Source organism: Syngnathus scovelli, chromosome 11 (assembly GCF_024217435.2).
Source record: "Syngnathus scovelli strain Florida chromosome 11, RoL_Ssco_1.2, whole genome shotgun sequence".
Classification (NCBI taxonomy): Eukaryota; Metazoa; Chordata; class Actinopteri; order Syngnathiformes; family Syngnathidae; genus Syngnathus; species Syngnathus scovelli.
Window position 1 is genome coordinate 6579351 of NC_090857.1, and position 25871 is coordinate 6605221.

A 25871-nucleotide genomic window follows, 5' to 3' on the forward strand; every position below is an offset into this window, starting at 1 on the left:
AATGTAACAGAATAAAAACTAAACAGAGCATTAGAGCTTTGATTAGCCATTTTAACAAGAGAGGAAAGGAATTGCAATCCAAATGTATAATATGTGTTGCCAAGATGAGGATCAGATCTTGGCAAACAGGACACAATAACATTCCCCACTTGCTTACCATCAGGCTGCACCAACAAAAACCCAAAGCTGAGCCCTTTCCTAGTATTATTAGTGAGGCCTTGTGAAACTCTTTGCACAATTAAGTGAACGGCATGCACAACTGCCACTTAATTCGAATTGCTGCTGCGCCTTTAATCAACCAATAGTTAGGGCGCTTGAAAGGGGCGCCTGCTCTGAGCATGGTCAGTCTCAATGGTGTCACTTTTAAAGATGAAAGCCACCGAAATAATGTTAACACACTGGACGCGGCACAGCAGCACATTCAGCTGCCTGCATGCAACTGATATTCTTGATGGCTTTAGCAGTGAGCTCGTTCTTTGGCTCAGCATTGAAGTCGGCGTCATGAGTTGGCGGGATCACAGATGGACCCTGTGCAGTCCATTAAAGACACCGGTAATGAGTTCAGAAGGACCTTCAATAATCACTACCATGTCCCAGATGAGGGGCACACTTAAACCACAACAAGTGGTCCAGAACTTCAAACAACTGCATTAGATTTTTCCTCTCATTTGTTCAATTTCTATGGAGAACGTGCAAGGAAGAAATAAAGTTTTGCATTCAGCCGAGTGAGAAGATACCCAGTTATGGCAAGTCTTAATCATAACAACGTAAAACTGTGCAACCATTATTGACTGTGTTGCCTTTTTGCAACCTTCAAGGCCTTTCACGTAAGGTTCGTGAGTGAGGTGAACTTTTTTTATTGGACACGGGAAATGGGAGCAGGTAGTTCGTCTCTAATTATATGGTGATTAACTAAGTATGATAATAGACGGAATAGTTTTCAATTAAAATGTGTATGAAATTCCAGCCAAATGGAAACTCGACGCTTCAGCTCCTTCTGCAGGTTTCATATTGTTTTGATGTCAACCATATTTATGATTATATTATTTTAGCCACTTTAATTTGTCAGATAATTGTGGTTTCTATAGTTCGACTGCACTGGCGTCTATTTTTATCCTCGTCTCGGGTTTCCCCACATCACGCTTCAAAGGGACGCGTAAATTAGAGTTAGTGCAGATCGAAAACAAGAGAAGCAGATGCAGCTGAGCTCGTTACTTTGGAAAATAACTGGCAGGTAGGAGTAATGCAGAGCAGAATAACACGTCGAGATTTTTTTTCCCCCCCCTTCCCACGGTGCGCGCATGTGTGGGGAGACTTTCTTGTGGGTGGTTTGCGTGGATAAATAGAGCGCACGCTGCACTCGAGAGGAACTTTGAACCTGACTGGAGGAGATAACCAATGTTTGCCACTCAACTGCGATATATGTATTTTGTTTGGTTTCCTCCCGTGGAAGGATTCAGGACTTCATCCGGACAAAATGGAATTAATTTAATGCTCATACGGGCAGGATTATAATTGCAATGTCTATTTTTAAATTGATGTCTGAGGATTTTACCCGTCCAAGATCAGATTAGAAACAGACGTTGTAGCTGCTACGTCCAGTTTAAGATGCTATTGTGCGTTCATCATCATATTGGTGCCGTATCCTTCAGAAGGTTTTTGGCATGGAGGTTGTAAATAAGTGAAGACGAGACAGAATGTTTGGGAAAGGTGAACATCGGCTGCTGTTGCTCATTTGGATGTTTGCGGGTTTGGCGCAAAGTGGAGCAGGTGAGCTCTTGGTTTTATTTACGGGTGGCGCATTTTGTAAAGTGTATAAAAAAGTGAGTCATCAGGCATAACATCTTAACTATCAGAAACACTAACTACAACCTACATTCTTATTTTTTCTTCTTTGAATGGAAAGGTTCTTCAGTTACAGGTGACATTTTCACTATACATCTAGTAAAGGTAATGGATGTTATGAAAGGTAACCCGAGTGTGTATTTGGAGAAAGCCAGGGGTTGTGTGTAACATGAACTAAGAGAGAATCAAATGAATTGTTAAACAATTAAATCTTTTGTATCTTTGGTGTGCCTTGGTTAATCATAAAGCATCGCAAAACCGCACTGATTTGTGTTTCAGTTTCCAGATGTGCACAGCACGCTTGCGGTCCACCCGTCAGGAACCTGGCCACAGGCAGAGCTCTCATCACCCTCTCAGGGAGCTGCGGGAACACCTCCCGTGACCAAAGCCTGTGTCCCCACCCAGCAAGTCATATGACAGATGATCCTTTCTTGCATCCAAATACCTTTTGGGAATCAAGCACGGAAGCCACCACGCAGGGGATGCCGGAGGAAATCCGTCTGGACCTGGAAACACACTTCTGCCTGTCCCACGTGGTTTTGTCGTTCCGGTCGCCGCGGCCCGCTGCCATGATGATCGAGCGATCGACTGACTTTGGAAAATCCTGGGATGTTCTGAAGGTCTTTGCAGACAATTGTAGCGTGGAGTTTGGTTTGCCCGATGATTTTAATCGGCCCGGCTCTTTGTGTACATCCCGCGACAGCAGCGCAGCACCCTGCAGTGGTGGGGAGGTAAGAGGTGTCATGATCATCTTTTTCCACACACCGGCAGTCACATTTGAAATCATGAACTGTCTCTTCCGAGGTGATACTACGGATACTCGACCCAAACAACGCAAAACTACTTGACCCCTACAGTCCGGAAGCGCTTACCCGCATGACCCTCACCAATCTGCGTATCAGACTGCTGAAAGCTCAGATTTGTCCTCTTCAGTGGAGCTCAAAGCAACAAACACAGCCAACGCCCGCTCCTTATGCTGTTTATAATTTGCTGGCCCAAGGGACGTGCCTGTGCCACGGACATGCTGAGCATTGTGAGGCACGACGTAAACGTCAAAACACAAAACTGCATAGTACCATGGTGAGTGTGTTTTTTTTTTTCTAACTTTTAAGCTAGATGGCAGTGTTAAATAAACATTTGGGCTGTCACTAGCAAATATTTTTAGAATAGATTATTCTATCGATTATTCCACCGATTAATCAACTAACCAGATAAAAAAATAATTTGCACAAAAAATGGATTGTAAAATATTTTTTTCTATATTTTAACCAATTATTTAGTTGTATTGTTAAGTAATAAAAGATGAACCTTGCATGTGTCCGGTCACTGCGTGTGCACTTTAATATATATATTTTGCACAAAAAATGGATTGCGAAATATTTTTTTCAATATTTTAACCAATTGTTTAGTTGTATTGTTAAGTAATAAAAGATGAACCTTGCAGGTGTCCGGTCGCTGCGTGTGTACTCACCACACGGCCGGCTTACACTGCGAAAAGTGTGCGCCGCTCTACAACGACCGTCCCTGGAAACCCGCCAACGGGAGTAGCGGCGAAGCAAATCAATGCCAGAGTAAGCGGAAGGTGATACGAATGTCATCTAACAACTCGTAATCCCCTCACGACAACTCAATGCTCTTTCTCCTCTCCAACTGTCATCAGAATGCGAGTGTCACGAGCACGCAGACAGCTGCCACTTCTCCCGGCGAGCGTGGCTCTCCACCGGTGGCCTGAGCGGCGGGGTCTGCGACGGCTGCAGACACAACACATTTGGACGCAGGTGCCAGCGCTGTCGTCATGGCTACCGCCGTCACCCAAACCTGCCTATCAACTCACCACACACTTGTCAACGTGAGTGAGTGTAGCTCAATCATTATTGAGAGAGAGAGAGAGACTGAAAGAGGAAATGTGTTTTGTCTTTCAGGATGCTGGTGTGACCACCAAGGCTCCTTGTCTCCACATTCTGGAGCTGAGGAAACCTGGTGCCACCCTCGCAGCGGGCAGTGCAAATGCAAAACGGGCGTCGGGGGCACAAGCTGTACTCATTGCATGCCCGGCTATTGGGGCTTTGGAAGTGAAGGGTGCAAAGCCTGCTCGTGTCCCAACAGCTGCAATCCCACCAATGGGAAGTGTCTGGACAGGTGAGCACTCTACACTTTGTTTCTAGTCATTTACAAAATCACCAAGGAGATGACATTCTAATTCCTGCTTGGCTGTTGCAGCCATTCTAATAATCAGCTGTTCAACATACCCATCGGTGGAAAAATCCCTGCGTTGGATTCTCCGTTGTCTATGGACGAAGAGGCACAGTGGCCAAAAGAGCAGGCAGTCTCTGTGCTGCACTCCTCAGGTGTGTTCAACTGGAAGTTTTTGTGTCATATGCAAAATCATGATTTGATTTGAATAAATACATACATAAATAAATTGATTAATTAAAAAAATGAAACTGCAGCAGTCAATGTTGCTCTACCAAGTGTGTGTGTGTGTGCACAGGTAAGTGTATCTGTAAGGAGAAGAAGCTAAAAAGAGTGTCTGACCTCTGCAAAATTAAACATGACTATGGTAAGAAGATTTGACTTCTAAGCCTCTATTGTGACTAATGTAATCCGAGTACATACCGTGGACTGGTGTCAATCCCGACAGCGATGAAAGCGATTGTGGTGTCAGCTCATGACAAAGGCAGCCATGCAGAAGTGCGGGTCAAAGTGCGCAAGGTCCTACGATCAGGTCTGATGGCTCTGAGCTCGGGAACAGCCAGCATCTTTCCTGTGTCCTGGACCAGCCGTGGATGCACCTGCCCGATCCTAAACCCAGGCAAGTACATGTGCACTTCTAGCACATCACAGAAAAGTTAGAAGTAAATGTTCTGTCCGCAGGTATGGAGTACCTGTTGGCAGGCCCGGAGGAATCTGTCACAGGCCGTTTGCTGGTCACGATGCAGAGTGCGGTGGTCCCCTGGACCCCCAGATTGGGTCTCCTCGTTACCGAGGGCCTACGACGTGGATGCCCATGATGGCTCCGTTCAGAAAGTCAGTTAAAAAGAATGGGAATGAATAGAGACAAGTTCACCAATACAAAAGCAGTAAAAAAAAAATGCAAGGCTGAGCAAGCAAGGAAGGAGAAGACAAAATTGAAAAAGAGAAAAGAAGTCATAATATTCTTCCATTACCACAGTTTTATTCATGACAATGGATGTAAATTTGAGTCACGGTTGTTCAACGCACAGCAGTTACAGAAGGCGAACCTGAATGTATAAATGTCTGGCTTTTAATAAAGTCTCCTTTTATTTTGACAAAACCTCAAAGGAGAAAAAATCCATTGGCATGATGTAATGTCCCGTCACACAAATCACGGTACCTCGGATGTTTGTGTTTAAAGAGTTCTGCCCAACATTATTGGCATCCATTATCCTCAGCCATTTCTCAATTGACATTTTTGTCTGTTCTTACGCCCTTGCCAAAAGGATCCTGGGTCAGTCTCGGAGCGTGGTCCGTGGACGGACAAAAACTAAAATGTAGTGGTTTCAAATATTATTGTATACATTATACACAGACCAAAAAAAAAATCAAGGCTGCCGATAATGTTAACCAGAACTTTTTTGTTGTTGTTTCAGATGAAAAAAACCCCGCTCAAACCAATAATTAATTAATGCAACATTTTCTAGAAATTCTGTCAACTGGTGACCTGGCAGCAACAAAGCAAGAAAAAAAATAGTTTTAAATTATCTGATCAAACATTATCACACAAATCACAAAGGGGGCTGGAAACATCAATTTAAATCATTTAGATTGGTTACATTACACAAGGGGAAGAAACAAACTTGTATGTTTGACAAATACAGAATTTGTATTTGTCTATGAATGGCATGTAAGGCAGTATAGAAGTGGTTCTGAGAGCTGTGGTGTTAAATGGTTTCTGTTGTAATGCACAAAATGGTAGTCCGACTTACAAGTAAGCTCACTTTGAAAGTTTGGAAATGGAAATGTTTTTTTCTTCTTTTTTCCACGCGACCTTCCAGGAATGGTTATGCATTTTCACCACCACAATACCATATATATATATACTTCTATTTCCACTTTGTCATTTTCTGGTGCTGCCCATGAAAGCCTCCACAGTACTGGCAGGCCTTCTTCAGTGGTTCTAATGACTAGAGGGTATCAAGTGCCACACAGTGTTTTGCACACTGAGATTTAAGAGCCTGTGGATTGACGGATGATTTTAGCTGGTAGTCTGGCTGTCTGTTGGTGAGCTTAATGGAACAGAGTCAGTTTGCGACGATGAGGCGGTGCCCTCAGTGGAATCGGAAGCAGAGTTTGCCTCCGGCTGGTTGGAACTTTCTTTATCTTCCTCCTGAGGATAGAGCTCAGGGTACCTCTGCATGCACTCTTGCATGTTACGGAAGTGGTCGATGCACTCGGAGCCCTTCACCTCCTCCTTACTGTAGTGGAAGCAAGAGAAGGCCTCCTTGAACTGAGCGCCGCAAGGTCCGCTGGCCATGCCGCCCAAGCACGGGCAGTTCCAATTGATGGCACCATCAGGCAGAATGAGACCTACAGACACGCAAAACCACAGGAACATCTTAGATGTGAAGCTCATTTAATATCAATGGAGGAGAAGTCACGGTGTGTTGTTCCGTGTGTTTCATAAATGTAGGCACATTCAGGATTCCATGAAACTACCAATAAGTGACTGGACTGTTTATGCAAATAAAGATATGTTTACACAGACAGGAAGTGACCTTGTGGTGTACCAGAAAAACTATAGAGTTTCATACATATAAAATTACAAACCTTGTTCCTCATAAGGATCATGTGGATCTTCTGCAATCAGCTCGGCATTGCTGGGGGCCTCATGGTCCTCCTTGGTCACAAAGATAATGCGATCTTTACCTGAAAACAAACAATGAAGTTAAAGCTACGAGCACTTGTGTAACGACTAAGGATGCAATTGATTTAACAATTGAACATAACAGTAGCAATTTTGGCAAATGAAAGCAGGCGTGTACTGTGAACAACAAAACGATAAATCCACTATAAATCCACGAGACGCTTAAGCAAATCAGCAAGACATGTCAGGGGGCATTAGAAAGTTAGCTTAGCATGGTAGCACCACGGTGACATTGCACAGACACGCGCTCAAATGAATGAACGGTCAACATCTTTACCTTCTTGCCTGCAGTACGACATGTTGGCCACTCTTTGCGTCCGTCCAACCTCGACCGCCGAGGTGAAAGATAGCCAGCCCGAGACAAAAGACTCCACAAAGGAGAGAATTTCATCTGACAATCGGGGCTGACTGATAGGTTTCGCCGCTGCCACAGCGCTCAACTTCTTGACCTAAACTGCTTGGACGGCGGCGCAGTGTGATGACGTCACGTAGGTTGAACCTCGTTTGGCAGGTTAACACTGGTTGACTTATTCTAATAGGGCTGCTGTTAGAAATAGTACTCCCTGTAACTTTGCTTGGGGAGGGGTAACCTGTTCAAATTTGCTACACTTGGTGTGCTGCCAGGCCCTGCCGGAGAAAAAAATTAACTTCAGTGTATTGCTTAAGGACTCTTGGACATGATCATCATTTTTTTTTTAGTGGGGGCACGACGTGACATAAGAAAATGCCAACCTGGCAGCCGCCTGTGCCAAAAACCGCTACTGATTTGCCTAATTAATGATTCATGCTATTACGAATTAATTTGTTGATTACTAGTCGATTTCTTTGTCCTTTAAAACAAGACGATTGTACAAAACTGACATGACACAAAAACTTTCAATGAAAGCAAAGAATTTCCAATTGTTGGAAAAAAAATATTTTTTAATAACACAATTATGTCCGGTACGTAAGAGTAAAAACCAAAATGAACCCCCCTTTGCATCCATATCAAACCCACCCTCTTACTGACCATTCGGGCAGTTTTGTGCAGTGATTCAGTCTGGGAATTACAGAGCAAGACAGTGCAGACTATCACTTAACTGTACCAGCCAGTGATATAGGACAAACATACCGTGTCCTACATATGACCGGAGTGAATATGAACAGTCCACCATAGAGAATATAAACATAAAAGTAAATGTTGGCAACTTGCCAAGATAACAGAAAATACATTTTGTTCATACTCTTCACATCCCGCTAACAAATCCCCATGAACACTTAGCATGATTGCTAACATGGCTTTCCTTAACACATCCAAATGCTTGAAATTTATGTCGTAGTGTTCTTAGTGGAAAAACGACCAAGGTGAGTCTAAGACAGCACCACACACTCGTGTGTGTTTCGGGATTCTTCACCTGACAAAGCAGTTGGTGGGCAGGTGAACCCACCGCGGATGGTTGCGGGTGGAAGAAATGGCTAAAGACACTAAAAAGCTCAAAGCAGAGGGAAAACAAAATAATAGCTCTCTTGGCCATGCCAGAGAGACAAAAGATGTAAAACCAGCCCAGATGCAAAATGAACTGATTGTGCAAATTGACCCCCCCCCTCCCAAAACAAAAAAAATAGGTCAGAACGTAAAATTGTGACACAGTATGGAGGTGCTGTATATCGTCAACTTGGCATTTTCTAAAAGAGCAGTGCTCCCATGCTTCCCACTTCGCTTTGCTCTTTCACAAAGATCTCAAAGTACTGGTAGATGATGGTCACAGCCAAGAGGATTCCTGTGCCGGAACCGATGGCTCCCAGGAAATCAGCCATGACTGATAAGCCTCCTATACAAAGGCCACCAAAGGCAGCAGCAGTGGGAATGTACCTGCAAACGGGAGAAAAAAAACAAAACAAATGTAATTGTGGCTCAATTTGCTCACGACAGAGTTAACCCAGGTGCATTGTGAGTGACCATCTGCAAATCAAAACATTTTGCACGATTCTCACGCTGATCTTTACCTGTTGAGCTCATGCACCATGGAAGTCTCTCTGTGTCCCCTCATCACCATCTGCTGCTCTTTCAACTGCTTAGCCACCTGAAGTAAAAGAAGAACATGAAAACAAGTCCTCCAAAAAATGTACAGTGGTACATAGGCCCACAAAACATACATCTTTGGCAGAGGATCCCGAAACTTCAATCCAGGTCTTGGAGAAGAAGGCACAAGAGCCGAGCATGAAGACAATGTAGATGACGGCGTGGACCGGGTCATCCAGAACAGAACCGAAGGACTCCGGAGGAGACAGGTAGTAGCATAAGCCACCTACTGGGTAGGCTCGAGCTGGTCCACCAGTTGATGTGTCCTAAGAAATCAAATTTGAGATGGGCCTGTCCCGTCTTGCTGCATACCTTCACGGACGGTCAAAGACATTTTTCCCCACTTACAGACCACGTTCCCAGGAGGTTAACCAAGAAGTTCCCACTGAAGCGCGTGGACAACATTTGGGAGATGACGTAGAGATTGGAGACCAAAGCCGACTGCAGGATGATGGGGATGTTTGAGGTGTAGAACAGTTTGATGGGGTAGGTGTTGTATTGGCCGCGATAGCGTGCTGACTTGATCGGGAGGTCCACCCTGAAGCCCTGATGAGGTCAATGACATATATTTAAAGATAATTATTACTATATACATGAAGTTTCTTTCTGATCTTATCAACGATCTGGGTTTTCTAATCTGACAAGAAGATTAATTTCATTCTTTGTGCCTACCTGGAAGTATATGACCACTGCGAACACGAAGACCGTGGCAATGAGGTTCATGAGGTTGGGCAGGTTTTGTCTGTAGAAGGCTTCTCGCAGGGCGCGGACCTTGTCCGTGCGAGTGGCCAACAGATGAAAGAGGGCGATAATGGCGCCCTCAAATTCGGTGCCTGTCCAAATGAGATGACGACATACATCACCATCCCGTTTGACATCTGGTCAATGCGTGCGGAGAAAAGCGGCCAAACCTCGTCCAGTGTTGACAGTGGTGGGGCTGAAGGCCTTCCAGACAATGGTCTCACAAATGTTAGTGGCGATGAAAAGAGAGATACCAGAGCCCAGACCGTAGCCTTTCTGGAGCAGCTCATCAAGCAAGAGAACTATCAGACCTGCAACAAAGAGCTAAACAAACACAGATGGTCTCAGCAAAAGCATAGTGCATGTCAAGCCACAGATTCTTAAAGTCTTTCTGTTGTAAGCAGAGTTCAAACAAGAGGATGATTCTTTGTTTTTACCTGGATGATGATGAGTAAGCATATTCCAGCACCCATCTCTGAAGGGTCACCATACATGCCAGTCATGACATATACGATAGCCTGTCCGATGGTGATGATCATTCCAAACACTGCAATGACGTATTGGATTATTTATGACTGCAAATGCATGAACAATTTAGCTCGAAAAATAGCTTGTGAAAAACACATACATTTCTGGGCGCCATTGAAGAGAGCGCGGTCCTTGGGGGTGTCTCCCACCTCAATGATCTTGGCGCCGGCAAGCAGCTGCATAATGAGGCCTGATGTGACGATGGGCGAGATGCCCAACTCCATCAGAGTACCTGAACATACAAGTACAGTCAGCACAAGTCGACCCTAACACTGACAACCTTTGACCCACCACGTGATAATGAAAACGCGTCACGACTGATAACGAGTAAAGAAGTTGCTGGTCTTGAATGGATGACAAAGTTTAACAATTTCTATAGTGATTGTTCTCATTAGTGCCATGGTGAAACTATGCTAGCTGACTTTGACGTGAGAGATGGTGTATAATATGGACTGGTTGCAGAATTATAAGGTAGATGTTTTTACCATGAGTTGACAATGCTTTGACAAGTCAAACCACATATTTAGTTCAAGCACCTCGGTTGGAAGCCAGAATGACTCTCATCCAGTAGAAGGGATCGGCGGAATCCGATGACATGATGCCAAAAAGAGGGATCTATTTTATAGGGGGGAAACATTGTCACAAATAACAGAAGTAAAAAAAAAACGATTTAGAGGCTATGGAAAGCCATAATATGAATAAACTCACCTGGCAGCACACCAGGAAAATGAACAGTGTGATGGCTGTCCATAGTACTTTTTCCCTAAACTGAATCTGTAAATTTCACAACAATTGCAATAATTAATAATAAAAAAATAAATAATAGATCATACATGCAACGTAGGTACGACAAGCTTACCTTTCTTTCTGGTTTTTGAATTTCCGGTAAGACCGCACAGAACGGCTTAATGACCTCCAAAAATTTAACTGCAAAAGAATCGCAATAAAGTTTGTTTAGAACAACCACGGTGACGTCTGTGTTCAATAAGTTTCGATACTACATGACTTTCTATGCATGCTACGTCATCACTAAGTCAGCGGTTGCCACACAAACCAAATGTAAATTGTCTGTTCAGTCATAGGTGCGATCGGAATTGCATTTTATTTTAAATTGGTGCTGAAGTAGTAAACGATGATTTTGAAACAACAACAAACACCTTGTTTGCTAGTCCTGAACATCTTACGTGGTAATGTCCAGGCAACACACAACGGAAGTTTGACAGTCATTGAATTTTCTCATTAAATCCCTTTTAGGCTGCCGGTAAAAAAAAAAAAAAAAAAAAAAAAATGTTTCGAAGAAATAAGCAAGAAAAACAATCTCACATTAAATACAATTTTAACGTAGCAAGACTTTAGCGTGTAGCTAACTAGCATTCAATAACAAGTATGCTGCAAAATGACTTAAAAACTCTAACGTCATATAAAACCGACGATGTTATCACGCAGTGTTTTACTTATTAAACATTATAGTGTAGACGCAAGTTAAAAACTTCCCAATTCGCTCTGGCGTAAGATAGCTCAACTTGCCACCTACTGAGCCAAGGTTAGCCAATTAGCATGCCGACCATCCTCTTTACATTTGACACCGCTCACTAGAATAACCGCAGCTAATCGTACACTACGAACGACACCCGACATTTTGAGGATATTGCAAGAATCCATACTTACTTCCCATGGTATCCTCGGGTCGACTCCAGCTAAGTTAGTGCTACCAGTTGTCGTGTTGCCTTGAGTCAGTGTGGCTCCATCCAGCAGCTCGTTGAGAAAAGAACGAGCAGTAGAGACACGTCACCACACCAGCCGCTAAACACACGTCACTTTTCCAGTGGCACACACTACTCCGTGGATTAAAAATCGATAGTACAAAACAAAATAAATTGACAAAAAACACTTAAGGCAAGACACATAATTGATGTATACAGGCGAGCGATTTGTTATATTTTGCATATTTGAAATTGGGTTTGTGACGTGGATGTCGCCACATCTCTAGAGGGCGCACTAGTCTAGCATGGGCTGTAAACCCTTCCGCAGTCGTGAACACGAGAAGAAGACTTCTGTCGGCTTGCTGTTTTTACATATATTTTTATTTTCGTGTTTGAGTTCAATATTATTATTGATTTATTTTTTATGGTGACATTTTTGGCCGTTAGTAAAATTTGGTGCTAAAATTAATTTAACCGAGTCCACAACAGACGAGGAACAATTACGTCATAAAACCACTAGATAGCGCCATTTCCCTGGTCTTTAAAAAAACAAAACTGACATTTGTTTCGTTTGAATCAACAATAAAATGTCATAGGTCATTGTGACCCACTGCACTTTTAACCATAAAAAGTTACATTCCGACTACGTTCAATTAAATTGAAACATCATAAAAGGAGAATATATGCATTGGATTGAAAAATGCATAAAATATGCCTAAAGGCCCAGAGTCCAGGACGTGCACAGCCACAAATGTGACTCTAAGGAGCGGTGTATAAAATGCATCGCGGTTGCATGCAGTTAGGAGATGTTTGCTGTTGTAGGCCACTCAGGCAATGTATTGTAGTTGCATTTTGCTGCCACTCAACGTCTGTCATCAAAAAGTCTTTTCAACCAAAACAAAAACAACGTCCGCAGAGCCAGAGGAGGGATGTCCCAGAGCGTGCTCTGTGCTCCCAAATAAAGAGACATTTGTTCATACCGTTGCGTAATAACCACAGGCCAGGGTTGTCAGGTCGCTGACATGAAGGTGAGGACAAGCATTTCATCACTTGTTCAATACTTGTTATTCCCACAACATAGAGCCTCTGTTATTGTTATGGAGTACTTGCTTTAAAACATTTAAATTTTTAGACTTTTTAGGATCTTTTTCAAAATATTTTTTTATGCAAACTTTATTACATACATTTGATCAGCCCTATTAAATAAAATGAACACTAAATATTGTTGAACTATTTGTCTCTGTCCTTTCACTGATGCTAATGTTAGGTTTTGTTCTAAATTTAGTTTTTTTTGTATGTTAAAATGACTTAAGCAATAGCATTCCTTTTATTTATATACTGTACATTCATTACATAATGCATCATAACTCACTGTATGAAATCTCTGACCAGACTGTGGAACGCGCACACCCTGACTGCTGATCTTCACATACATATGTGTAACTCAACACATGTGCAGCCCGCGGAGTGACGCAAATTTGACCAAGGCTGCTATCTTAATATGCAGTGACTCGGCTAATTGGTGTTTCCTATCCGTCTCTCTTTTTATTTTTAGAGGTGACTCAATGCAAAAAGTGCATGTGGTGATGTGGAGACCATATGTGTTCAAAAGTCATCAGACGACAAGTCTGACAGTGAAGCTAAACTAAACTATTTAGTCAGTTTACTTAAACCAACGACATGCTAAAACCATGTACGAACACACAAAAGGATACCAATTGGTTCATTCATGCAAACATGCACTACATGACAACACGTCAAAAGCAAAGAAAATGTCATTTAATTGTCCTGAAATCATATCAGACCAGACTAGAGTCTATTTTCCAGACAGACCACAGGCCACCATATTAATCCCCAACTAATCCAATTGAAGTCTGGCCGTGGAACAAGAGGAAGAGTATAGCACCCAGCGACCGATTTTACATGCCAGAGTCTTTCGTCATTTGACCTTCAGGCTAAGCTGGAGCAGAAGGGGCAATTGAGAGCTAATCTGTGCCTCAGATAATTCATTAGAGGAATTAGGAGGTCAGTGTAAATGAGCCGGGAGGGAGCAAGCGCGTTAGCGTGCGTGCGGGTACGACGGCAGCCCGAGGCCGTGCACGCAGACGCCTGGCCTAACGTCACTGACTGTCTTATGTAAAGCTCTAATTATGACACTACTCTCGATCTGGCGGCGCAAGGTGTGAGCTTTCGCGAAAAGCAGAGCACACACGGATATGCGGGATGAATTTTAGCATTTCCCCCCGTCTTCCAATTGAAATCCAAAAGGGACGTTTCTCAGCATACAGCGCATGCTTGCACACCAAGTAGTGTGCCAAACAATGGAACAATTCTCTGATGGCCATGAAGGGACGATCACATGTCGGACCAAGCTGCCCAAGGCAGGATACTCGTGACCTTCTTGCATGAATGTCCTGGATTATCTGTTTAATAAAGCATTCCTCGTTTTACTAGTGCGCTGTAGTTTCTTGCTAGTGAATGATGATCATGAATATTAAGCGCACATGTTGGGGCGAAAGGAGAATATCCATCCATCCATCCATTTTCTGAACCGCTTAGTCCCCACGGGGGTCGCGGGCGTGCTGGAGCCTATCCCAGCCGTCATCGGGCAGTAGGCGGGGGACACCCTGAACTGGTTGCCAGCCAATCGCAGGGCACACAGAGACAGACAACCAGTCGCACTCACACTCACACCTAGGGACAATTTGGAGTCTTCAATCGGCCTACCAAGCATGTTTTTGGAATGTGGGAGGAAACCGGAGTGCCCGGAGAAAACCCACGCGGGCCCGGGGAGAACATGCAAACTCCACACAGGGAGGGCCGGAGGTGGACTCGAACCCGCACCCTCCTAACTGTGAGGCGGACGTGCTACCCAGTGCGCCACCGAGCCGCCCCGAAAGGAGAATATGTTGTCCCAAAAATCTTTTACACTATTGCCTTCCCTCTTGTCGCCATGGTGATAAATATATATATGTTTTTTTTATTTTTTTACCCACTGTTACGCAACTGCTCCACTTTCAACAGCGCTAACCCTTACAAAGCGAATGGGCCAAGGGAAGATACACACATTTATTTACGCACTGTAGATGTGTGATGGCACGACTATTGAGGTTTTGTGTAACATACATTTGCATAGCCACTGACTCTGTCACACGGAGCGCATGATGACAGAATGGGATCATTTTGATGGGTGAAAACAGCCCATGAGTGACCCTGCCCAAGCTGTTACATAAGGCACCACCACCCCCATCCCAGCTCCCCAGTTTTTCGGTGGAGAGTCGAATGGAGCTTATCTCCTGCATCTCCCTTCCTCTCGTCTGTCATTATCACTTCCTCCAAAAAATATCCTATGCTTGCCCTGTTATTGGGACTTGCAGCTCTCAATGTCATGGTGACATTCTAAAAGTGGGTCTTGAAAGTAGCAGTAAAATCACTCTGGAGATTAAAGAGTCTCTCGGCTCGGTTCAAGTCTTCTGCTGGGGTACCGAGATAGCGTTTGCCCTTTATTGTCAGGTTCCATAAAAAAAATAAAGCTACCAACACACAAAAGTAATCGCCACAAACTTGACAAATTTCATGTGATAGTTCTTCTACAAGTTGACCTTGCGTAGGCCACGTCATCACAAGATTCCACTTTGCACAACGGCATTACTGTTGCTTTGCCTGAGTGTGCATGTGTGTGTGTACGTGTGTGTCTCATACTGGTCGAGGCGATCTGGACTGGCTGGAAGATGCTCACTGCTGTCGTCATCCTCGGTTCGGCAGAACCTCGTGTGATGGATATGACATCATCACCAGACACGCTTTTCTACAGGGAAAAGGAGGAAAGCACAGTTATAGTATGTTGGAACATACAGTAATTACGAAATACTTCATAAGCCAAACATTTTTTTACAAGATCACAAAGAAAAACAAAGAACAAATAACAAAAAAAGATCACAAAGATCTTAAATTTAACAATTATGCAGTAATGAATTTTTTATTTTTTTTAACACACATTCTTTTCCAAAACTGCAGCGTACAACATGTCCCTATAGAGCCGCAGGTCGCAGAGCACTGAGTTAGGAAAGGCTTAGCGAGCTCAAATGCTTTGTATGGGATCAAATGAAGGAGACCTCCATGCCTTCTTGTATTATGTTGCAGTCTTGTCATATTTTCCATTTGTGGTGATATGAATGAATCTAAGCTCATGCGCTCTCGCTCTCTTACCTCATACATACGCGCAGCTATCAACGCTTCATTCTCAACCCTGACTCATATGAAATGCGATAGCAGCACATTTAGATTTGAATATCTTCTGACCGAAAAAGAAAGAACACACAGGCGTTAGCACAAACGAAAGACTTTAATTCTTACCCAATAGACGAAAAGGAAAGAAAACCCAACATTGAAGTATCCAGTTATGCAACATTTAAGTATGCAAACATGTCATGTAATAATATTAATGAATATCATTATTGTAATTACATGGAATGTAGTTCTCTCCCTTTTTACACCTGGAGAGTTTGCTTTACTCAATGGGTCTGGTCCAATAAATAAGTCTCTCGCTTCTGTCTCAGACAATTTATGTCCCCCCCCCCCCCCCCCCCACCCGGAGACTTCTATTCATATACAAATACAGTAGAACGCGCGTCCCAGCTGGAGGTGTTTTAAGTGCATGTACTGTTTGGGTGTGCAAAGTCTTTATATGCTCTTTGGAACAACGAAACAATACAAAATACCAATATGTTTTCTAAAACAGCCTTACTTTTCTTGGTTGATGAATTTGCTGTGTATTTTCCCCCCCTTGTTTTCCCAAAACACCCAAACATGACTTGGGCAACTTTGCTATTAGCAGATCTGATCCAGAAGATATTTTATAGTCAGCACGGATTCAAACAGCACAACAAAATGGCAGGGAGTGATTCTGAACACAGCCTTAGTGTCTGACGATGGATGGACTAGCTGTGGTTTTCCAGCTCGGAGATGATGGTGATCAGATTCTGAAGGCCAAAGATGTATCCTGTGTCCTGGCCCTCATGGACAATGCTGTCCTCGCGGTAATGTCTGCAGGTGGTATGGGCAAAGTCTATCATCCGCACGTCCACTGCTGGGTTGTGTGGGTCCGAGGGGGACAGACAGCCGCTGCTGCTGCTACTGCTGCTGCTGCTGGAACAACTGCTGCTGTCATCACCACAAGCACGGGGGAAATCAAGTGCAGCAGCTATCCCCGCGTCTCCTCCGAGCTCCGTTTCTGCTTCGGCTTCCACCTCCTCATCCTCCTCGTCCTCTTCGCTCTCCTCATCTTCATCGGAAAGGCCACTCCTGGTGCGTCGGCGTGTGTGCTTGCGGTACGGCGAGCCGTCGTAAATGATGAGCAGGGAGCTGGAGTAGAAACGGTAAGACTCGCAGGCCTCCAGAGCGGCCTGCATGTCTCGAAGCCTGCGCAGCACCGGCGACAGGAGTTCGTGACGTAGGCGGCGGCCGCTATGAAAGAACTGGACCAGAGCCTCCTTGAAGTCGGACAGGGTGAGCTTACGGCCGTGGTACTTGTTCATGAACATCAGCTGGCCTGTGTCGGACTGATACACCTTGTGGGATGGAAAAAATCATGGCCATGTTACAAATCAACATCTACTCATTAATTAATCATCTCATACAGTCAACATTGTCCAAAAGTCAAACAGGACTGTAGTCTAAGGGCGTGGGAACTTTTGCGCTCAAGGGTTAGGTTTACTTTTTTCAAACTGACAGATGGTCTGAGCCATTTGCAAACAAGGATGTTTATTTCTTTGGTGCAGCAAGAATGTTCATGGGTCAACATGGACCAGTTTTTTTTAAATAATTTTTTCCATCACTATTGGAAAATGCCCTAAATGAAATCATGGCTGGCCACTGGTGAGTATATTGTGTGTGCATGTGAAGGTACGTACCTGCATGCCACAAAGTCGAACACCTATGGAGGCCGACGTGCTCTGCTGGCACTTGCGGATCTGCATGGCCTTCTTCTCCTCTGAGGCGTCATCTCCGTGCTGCCGCGTGCCCATCTTCAGGTCCAACACGCATGGCACCGTGTGCTGCCACGTAAGGTTCTCCAACAGGATAAATTCTGGCGTAATGAGTCAAGGGAGCATCTGGATGGACTGTGATGTGGATGTCACGCAGACACAAACTTCGGTGGATATTCAAAGGATTAAAAGATGAGGGACTTGTTTGTATCTTTTCAGCCAATTAAAAAAGAAAACAATAACGCGCACACAATCTAGACCCTTTAGTGGTCCGTGACGGTATTGCAAGTGGTCCACGAAATTGGAATTAGAAAATAACATAAATGATAACATTTTTAAAAATAAAATGGATTCAGTATTTAGACTTGATTTATTTTCCAGCTAGTTTTGTGCATCATTTACCCCAAGAGCCTGTATAGGTCCTTTGGTCCAAAATAAAATAATATTCCATCAAAGCAGTGGTTCCCGAGTTGCATGTTGGTCATAATGATGGTCCCTCCCATGGACTAAACCAGCTGAAAACCCCTGATCTAGATAAAAGCTTCTCATGGCACCTGTGACTTTCCGTTGTATCTTGTGTCAGTGACAAGGTCAGATCGGTAAGGGGACACCGAGTGACAATGACATTGATAGTTGAATATTGTGTTAGACAGTCCGCCCGCCCTATAAACCTTCGCCAGGCCATTGTGTGTGCTATAAAAGGCAGGCCGTCACATGTGAACACGTTTGTGACATTGGATTGTGGCAGCAAAAGGATACTGTATTGATTGCGGTTCTTGGCATTGTCCTTCATCCTCTGTAGATGCTGTTGGTGACACTTGAGGCTCCAAGGGTTGTGTTTAAGCTGCGGGACAGCGTTAGTGTGGTTACGCTCCAGACGGTAGTACAGCACCTCGGCCTGCTGCAGCCACTCCAGCTCTACGTCTTCCTGCAGCTTGAGAGCACTGGATGGCGGAGAAAAATAAAAGTCTTTTCAGTGTCATGTTTGATCCAGCCCAAAAGGTGACATTTTGATTCATACAGACAATCAAAAAGTTTTAAGCGAGCTTATTCACATGAAATTATTGCATCAGCACCGTAACAGGACACCTTTGCCTTTTCAGCAAACATAACACAGCAGGCAGCTGGCACAAGCAGATGAGCCGATAAGTGACAGCAACATCGGGTGTGACAGACTAGTCAGCAGGTGTTAATTGCTTTCAACACGACAAACCAGGAGAAGTGACTCACGAGTGTCACACCATACAGAATTCCCCGCATGGCACACTTTTGAAGTTGGTTAGTTGCATTTGCAAAAAGCAGCTCTAGAGATTTTCACCTCTTCTCTTTACGCAAATGGCGGCTTCGTCCCTCTTTGCTCAGGTTTTCGCTCTCGGCGAGCGGAGAGGATGTCGTCACGTTGCCCCATTTGAGCATCTTGCTCTTGGGCTCGCTGTCGGCCGAGGGGTCCTTGTTTTCCAGGTCGGCCGCCGGGTCGCTGTGGAAGGGGTAGGCGATGAGGCAGAGGTTCCCTTCTTCATCCTCCTCGAAACTCACCGACACCACACCTGGTACAAGATAGACATGAGTCACTCTGGGCAATGTTACTTGAATACCAATCACTCCAAAGATCCTTCAAAGAAAATGAAGAATAAAGGAATTCTAAACAATCCCATTCCCTCAATGACACAAAGTAATCGAGTTGAAGGACAGCAGGAGTGGGAAAGGGTGTGAGAATAAAAATAAGACGGAAAAAATGCTGACAAAGAAGCAATCAATGCTGGCAAAGCAGCAAAACAAATGGGAAAGATAAGATGGAGTTTTCCCACCCTTTTGAGGTCACGTCATTTTGTTGTTTCTTTGACCACTTTTTGGGAATTGGACGCAAAAAGCAAGTCTGGCCATATGTTTAGGCTTTATACGATCAGCATTTTGCTAGTGATCAGGAAGTTGAAAAATAAAAACACAACTGATCACCGATCTGATTAGAAGACGGACCAAACTGTTAATTTATTGAAACAACTCTCCGGTATTCTTTCACTTCTATTATGGGAAAAAAAAGGAGGCAGTCATATTGACTCGGAGTCAAGTGAATGCTTATGAAGAGTAGCAAGTGATAGACAACTTCTTAGAGCTTCTCAATTAAAAAATAAAAAATTCTGGCATAGCTTCGTAAGGCAAGGCTAACGTGTTCAACCAGTCTTTCAGCACTTTGCAAATGTCACTCATCAGAAGCTAAATCAGACGCGTCAGCTAAACTTTTGTTAACATTACAATCTCCAGATGACCTTATGACCCCTCGCCAGCAGTTCCTTGGAAGCATAAAAGCAAGCAGCTTGTATCTGTTTCATGCATAGTCTGCTTGCCAGGAAACAATCAGACACCCCCTACCCACCTTTGCTCACCTGATTTACCTGTGCAAATACAACCGAACACAATATCCTGCTTGCTGTTGCTTGCAGCGCCCCTCTGTGGCACTATTTATTAAAATCCCATTCGTTTTGCAGCATGCCCAACATAACACAAACCAAGAAGTCAAATCGGGTTACCTCTATATTGGGGAGTGAACCGTCTCATCTCTGCGGGCAGGCTCTTGTAGAACTGATGCTCGCGAGGGATGAGGGGCTTGCAGATGGTCTGCTCTCCAAAGCGCAGGACGCATGAATGTCCCCCCACCTGGTGTATGAAGGGCTCAAGTATGACCCCTTTGTTCATGTAGCACTGCGGGTGCTGCTGCTGCTGCTGCTGCATCTTCTGCTTCTGGATCTCTGCATCCTTGGCTTCTCGGGCCTGAGCCTCGACAGCCGGACTCATCCTCCACGGGCCCTGGCCACACTTCGACGGGCATTAGCCTCCTCACGCACGCACGCACAATGCGGTGGAGGGCGGCGATGTGCACTGCGGATGTGCACAGAAGAAGCGCAGTCCTTTGATTGATTATTGTGTAAGCTCGGAACTGTTATTGTCTCCTGAGGTCGTCGCCGTGCAGATGACCTGCTTCTCCTGAGCAGCCGAGGACAATGCTCATCCAAATAAAGGAATTGGAGCAGAAAGAGATGAAGCTGCTTAGATTTCATGGACTATAATCCCCCTTCGCCTGCTTTTCTGCCAAAGCATGTAGATTTAAAAAAAAGAGCGATTATTGAGCTGATAAGATCCCGTTGGTGACTCCAAGGCAGACTCTCAGGATCTGTGACAGCAGAGAGGCTGAGCTCACGACTTACCAGACGGACACAAGCCCCACCCCTTGAGGAGAATCGCACCAATCAGGAGAGTCCAAAGCAAGTGGTTGGGTGGCAACCCCAGGAGGAGAGGGAGCAAGAGGGGGAAGGGAGCATGAAGGAAAATAACAACAAGAGTGGGGGCGGGGCCAAGCTCAGCTGCGTGACAGAGGGTTTGAACAGCCTGACAGATGACAGGCAACATTTTTAAAGACAAAACAAAGAGCAGAGAATCTAATAAATAAGGCTGAGTGTGCAGTGCAACAGTGCAATAGAGCACTCGCAAGGAGCTGTTGTAAACCGCAACTCACGCCCTGGCGCTCACACAGACTCTCAGTTGTGTTTAAATGCATGAAATCACCCACATTCATACTACAGAAACTGATGAAGTGACTAATTAAGAACAGCAAATGTGTTGAGACGTGTCGTGTGTGTCATGAGACGGTTACCAAGACCTTGTGCTGTGACCACAGTGGAAATTTAAATCCTACCTCATCTTGACCCAGATTATTAGCTGGCACAATCACGTTGGATTAAACAAAACTGCTGTTTTAATTCAAAAGCATCCTTGTCCAAAACAGATAGAGACAGTGTAGACTTATTGAAGTATCACTATGGGATGTTTGACGGTTGTTTAAGAGTACCAAGAAGTCCTTCGGCTTTTCCTGGTGCGTGTTCATGTATGCGTACTGTACATTAAATCTGGCCCGGCAGAGCAAAGAATAGAGCCAGAAAGATCGGCACTAATCCCTCTAATCCGGCCTGGTGGAACACGAAGAAAAAAATAGCCCATGACAAACAAGTGCAAAATAGCCTGGAAGTCGCACTTGAGCAACTTAAACTGAAAACGCTTTTTAATTGTGGACAAAGATGGGACAACCATTATGACTCCTAGTCTTGCTTTCACATATACTGTAAATCTGGCCTGCCACAAAATACCTTTCATCAGAGAGCTCACGGATATTGACCTTGTCACGAAGAACACCATACTTGCGCTGTCAGTCAGGAAACAGAAACATCATATGTCAACATGTCAAATGGCAGATTTTTGTGACACTTAATATGACAGAGGGCAACAGCCCTCTTCAAGTCATCAACACCCAGCATGCCCATTGGAATTTCCATCTATTGTAGCATAACACAAAAAGTCCATTATCAATGTCCAAAAGAACTGAAACATTGTGCAAGGATGTGGCAAGTCCAAGAATAACAAGAAGAAGAAGAAGGGAGGGGCAGCTGATGTAACAGCTCTTAAGCAGCCTGGCAGGCTGTGCACCATGAGGTCCCAGGTCCGAATAAGAAGCAGAGAAGGGTAGAAATGGAACATAGTGTGGTACGAATCGATATCTTCTACACAGAACCAGTGCAGCTGGGAGTGGGACAGAGTGAAAACGCATTTGACTGACACAAAAGTGGGTTGATGTATTATTGAATCAAGGCCGCGGTAGCTCCAGGGCTTTACAGCACATTCCGGTGTCCCAGAAATTTAAATGGCACACCTGTGAGGACGCAGCAACATTTGTGTTGTCGGACCTCAAAAGGGATTAAAACGGTTCAGGATCATGCGAGAAACAATCTGTCGGACTTAGTCTGGAGATTTACCTGGGATCATTTTTGCACTTGCCAGGTGGAAGTATGCAAAGCTCCACTGAGTTGCACAGTATGTATGTAGGATCCCATCCAGACAAAACAGGAATGGATTCAAAAGACCCCAAACACGTGCCAGCTTCTCTGGCACCGGACACATACGTAGTGGAAAAGGTTTTACCTGCATAGTGATCTGATAGGTCATTGAGCAGACTGATCCTCTCATTTCACATGAGCTAAATCCAATAGGCAAATCCTTCTGGGTCACCAAACATATACACTATAAGTGCACACTAAATATACGACGCGCTATTGTCATTTCGTATGGCTGGGTATCTATTAATACGCAAAGTCTGCTCCACACACGAGACAAATTAACAAAGGAAAGCTTTTGCTGGCTGACACCAATATAGAAGATGTGGAGGTCACGTTTGTGAATGTTTGTTGACAGAAACTTGGCTCGCAAAGGGGATGCTGACATTATGTTTGATATTTGTAAAAATGCCTCTACTCACATGAAACTACAAACTTGCCAGGATGACTGTAACGGCATACTTATTGTGCAGGAGGGCATTAAATATAATAATATAATGTACATAATTGAAAATTTATGTAGTAGTATTTATTCATTTACGCATTTATTTGACCATTTTAAATATTTTCTGATTTTATTTTTCCTTTTTATATTATTTCATAGATATTTTTTCAATGATATGTTTTAAATTAGTTTTTATTTTCACTTTTATTTCATTTTTATTTGGGTAATTTTCATCTTACAATGCAGAAGGAAATGAGGAGGCGGTCCTAACCGTGCCCTGGGTTAGCATTCTGCTAACGCGGTGACAGAATAGGTGGACAAAGGAGAAAAATTCTTGAAAGACTTCATCCTACATTGCATCGGGCATTATCAGCCATCCACAGCCACACGTGACATGGCTGTAAGAAGAATGAGAGTGGCCTGTATATCTCAGCACACTGGCAACATCCCTCGAACCAGATATAAACGCATGCATCTCTTCCACCACCACAAATGACATTCCTTACACACCTTATCGCACACTATTAAAAGCTAACACTGGCCTAAGCACAATGGAATGCCCCTCAGTTGTTACTCTGCACACCACCGTGCAAAGCCAAACTGAATTTGCATGCAACTCAGTCTTACCCAAAAAGGAGAACTCACAGCAGGCATCACACGCCACTTTAAAGTATCCATTATAGATTATGTTTCAAAAATAGACAAGCGATTTTGTATCACAATGTAATATGACCCTGAAAGTTAAACAGGTTAACCCAAAAGGAGCGTGAAACCAAAACTGATGGAAATGCGAAGCCGTGAAGCAGAAAGCTGATATCATCATGTCGCCAATGCAATAATTGCGATGAGAAGACAGCTCCAGGACATTCAATATTGTAAAAGAATACTGCATGCAGAAGGGCAAACAGTCTCACGCCCCACCAGCCATGCCAGATGAAAACCAATGCTCGGAACAAGACCCAACACGAGCAGAGCAGTCACATATTAAGTTAATCGAAGATTTTCTCACATATACATATTTTTGCACATAGTAGGGAGCATTTATGAGTGGTAACAGTTCAGACATGTTCCATTGGCCGCCAAGATACATCCAATAAACGATGCACCCTAACACCTGCCCTATAAATCATGCCCACTCAAAGTGTAAACTTGAGAGGCTCCTGGCAAAATGTATCGTAAAGCTCATTTTCATGTAGGCCCTCCTTGAGGGGGATTTATGAAGTTACAATGTAGCATAGTAGGAAAAGTTGGCGAGGCCTGTGAGGAAAGTGTAGCTGTCCGTTTCTGTCCGGCAGACCACTCGGCAGTGTGGCACACGTGACGAAGCGTGCACATGTAAAAAAAACTGGAAAGAGCATGTTCATAACCCGTTTGAAGGCCATCCCACTCGACAAAATCTTCACCCTTTGAAATGTGACGTGCGTGTCTGAGAACAGACAAGACAGGAAAATCTCTCCAATAATTGCACTCATTTATTTTTTATTTTTTTTTAAATGAAACATAAAGCAATTTTATCAAGCGTTACTCGGAGGAGATGCATTTGCAGTTTTAATATTTGGGATTTGACAAGTGATTTTATATCTGCTGCCCTTTGGATAGTGGCTGAAAAGTGAAAGTCATGATGTATGCGTCATGTTTTTGTCACTTCATATTAGACCTTGAAGCAACCTGAAGGCACTGGCTGAGGCTGATAGATTCTATTATTAACTTCTATGCCTGCTGACAATATTAGGACTATATCGGCGAGTCTGTAGAAATAAATAATGGGCACGCTATGTGAGCAAGGCCTTCGGCAAGATGTTCATTCAAGCCAAGAAGGCAAATTTATAAACATAGATGCAAAAATTTGTAACTTTTGCATCAATAGGCATGAACCAGCCAAGGCCATCACGTGGGGAACAACTGGGGAACAACAAGGCAACTCATTTAGGGAGACACTAAACCATCTTGCACAAACCTTGTCTACAAGACACGCAAATATTCTGGAATCAACACAGTGGCCAAATAAATCAAACACTCTCACGCACAACTACTAAAAATAGTAATTGTATCAAAACCGTTGGCCTCATTCACCTTCACACATTTTGCATATTAGGAGCTTTTCACCTGAGGCCAAGCAAAAACAAAAAGAGAAGAAGCTGGTAACCAATTACAATTTTCTCCAACTTGTTCTCACCTGCCTATTAAGCTTGGAACAAAATGTTCTAGAACAAGAATTGCCGCCAAAATAGAATATATGAACTACACGTGAGCACATGCATACATACACACAAAATGGGCACACGTGATCTCCATAGGAACAAATTAGGCCTTGTAAAGGCAGACAATGAAGAATGACACACATTAGTCTCACAGCATTAAGAACATTGACCTTGATAAAAACTGAAACACAATTATTTTTAGCAACTCACACCAAACAATTGAGCTCTTCCTCTCAAACAAAAGGGCCTTTAATGAGCTTAATGAGAGGGAAAATAGAGAGAGGAATGTGTCTGGCATACTCTGGCAATGAAACAATCAATTGAAGCCAATCTGCTTCGCTTATCCAGCCTGACAAAAAACACACCTTACTAATCAGTCTGACTGGTTTCTGCAACAAAGGCCAACAACATTTCTCATGGGCCACTGCTGTGGATAAAATCTGGATCACCCTGCAGAACCACGATTGCACAATTATTCCATTTGTGATGTGCTAAGGATGGTGAAATAAGGAAGCGCTTGATGCATCAACGGGGATCACCCGAGAGTCTGGACCTGGCATAACAAGTAGATGAGCCAGGACAAGCCCAAGTCAT

General features: G+C 43.9%; 4 protein-coding genes across 5 annotated transcripts; 1 reads left to right on the forward strand and 3 right to left on the reverse strand.

Annotated features, from left to right (window-relative positions):
* Positions 1-1132: 1132 nt before the first annotated feature.
* Positions 1133-5170, forward strand: si:dkey-202e22.2 (netrin-4). Of its 2 annotated transcripts, none has more exons than XM_049732844.2 (10): positions 1133-1234; positions 2125-2576; positions 2650-2925; positions 3290-3416; positions 3506-3694; positions 3768-3984; positions 4066-4193; positions 4337-4405; positions 4487-4657; positions 4720-5170. In XM_049732844.2, exons 2-10 carry the CDS (start codon positions 2259-2261, stop codon positions 4854-4856), a joined length of 1632 nt encoding a protein of 543 aa, XP_049588801.1. In that variant the 5' UTR covers positions 1133-1234; positions 2125-2258; the 3' UTR covers positions 4857-5170. The 2 variants fall into 2 exon arrangements, with proteins under 2 accessions (XP_049588801.1, XP_049588800.1); XM_049732843.2 differs by lacking the exon at positions 1133-1234 and adding an exon at positions 1242-1770.
* Positions 4999-7216, reverse strand: chchd4a (coiled-coil-helix-coiled-coil-helix domain containing 4a). The gene is made up of 3 exons (XM_049732848.2): positions 7008-7216; positions 6634-6732; positions 4999-6393 (listed from the first exon to the last, which is right to left on the reverse strand). Exons 1-3 carry the CDS (start codon positions 7027-7029, stop codon positions 6062-6064), a joined length of 453 nt encoding a protein of 150 aa, XP_049588805.1. The 5' UTR covers positions 7030-7216; the 3' UTR covers positions 4999-6061.
* Positions 7217-7630: 414 nt separating this feature from the next.
* Positions 7631-11897, reverse strand: LOC125976883 (protein transport protein Sec61 subunit alpha-like 1). Its single transcript, XM_049732847.1, has 12 exons — positions 11730-11897; positions 10921-10988; positions 10770-10835; positions 10598-10676; positions 10162-10293; positions 9971-10080; positions 9704-9857; positions 9465-9625; positions 9141-9338; positions 8867-9058; positions 8717-8793; positions 7631-8582 (listed from the first exon to the last, which is right to left on the reverse strand). The coding sequence occupies exons 1-12, from the start codon at positions 11734-11736 to the stop codon at positions 8396-8398; spliced, it is 1431 nt and encodes a 476-aa protein (XP_049588804.1). The 5' UTR covers positions 11737-11897; the 3' UTR covers positions 7631-8395.
* Positions 11898-16090: 4193 nt separating this feature from the next.
* LOC125976882 (inositol hexakisphosphate kinase 2) lies at positions 16091-20943 on the reverse strand. The gene is made up of 5 exons (XM_049732845.2): positions 20280-20943; positions 19070-19298; positions 18511-18695; positions 17677-17852; positions 16091-17334 (listed from the first exon to the last, which is right to left on the reverse strand). Exons 1-5 carry the CDS (start codon positions 20542-20544, stop codon positions 16705-16707), a joined length of 1485 nt encoding a protein of 494 aa, XP_049588802.1. The 5' UTR covers positions 20545-20943; the 3' UTR covers positions 16091-16704.
* Positions 20944-25871: the final 4928 nt, after the last annotated feature.

What these genes read in the sequence shown, in the direction of transcription:
- si:dkey-202e22.2 (XM_049732843.2), top strand. Translation starts at nt 1,698, where the DNA reads ATGTTTGGGAAAGGTGAACATCGGCTGCTGTTGCTCATTTGGATGTTT. An exon ending in AATGGGAAGTGTCTGGACAG is followed by an intron (nt 3,985 to 4,065) that starts GTGAGCACTCTA and finishes TGGCTGTTGCAG; the next exon opens with CCATTCTAATAATCAGCTGT. An exon ending in CAAAATTAAACATGACTATG is followed by an intron (nt 4,406 to 4,486) that starts GTAAGAAGATTT and finishes CAATCCCGACAG; the next exon opens with CGATGAAAGCGATTGTGGTG.
- chchd4a (XM_049732848.2), bottom strand. Translation starts at nt 7,029, where the DNA reads ATGTCGTACTGCAGGCAAGAAG. An exon ending in GTCGTACTGCAGGCAAGAAG is followed by an intron (nt 6,733 to 7,007) that starts GTAAAGATGTTG and finishes GTTTGTTTTCAG; the next exon opens with GTAAAGATCGCATTATCTTT. An exon ending in TGATCCTTATGAGGAACAAG is followed by an intron (nt 6,394 to 6,633) that starts GTTTGTAATTTT and finishes GCGTGTCTGTAG; the next exon opens with GTCTCATTCTGCCTGATGGT.
- LOC125976883 (XM_049732847.1), bottom strand. An exon ending in CACTGTCAACACTGGACGAG is followed by an intron (nt 9,626 to 9,703) that starts GTTTGGCCGCTT and finishes TCATTTGGACAG; the next exon opens with GCACCGAATTTGAGGGCGCC. An exon ending in ACCTCCTGGGAACGTGGTCT is followed by an intron (nt 9,059 to 9,140) that starts GTAAGTGGGGAA and finishes TTGATTTCTTAG; the next exon opens with GACACATCAACTGGTGGACC.
- LOC125976882 (XM_049732845.2), bottom strand. Translation starts at nt 20,544, where the DNA reads ATGAGTCCGGCTGTCGAGGCTCAGGCCCGAGAAGCCAAGGATGCAGAG. An exon ending in CAAGAACCGCAATCAATACA is followed by an intron (nt 17,853 to 18,510) that starts GTATCCTTTTGC and finishes TCATTACGCCAG; the next exon opens with AATTTATCCTGTTGGAGAAC. An exon ending in TTCGACTTTGTGGCATGCAG is followed by an intron (nt 17,335 to 17,676) that starts GTACGTACCTTC and finishes CCATCCCACAAG; the next exon opens with GTGTATCAGTCCGACACAGG.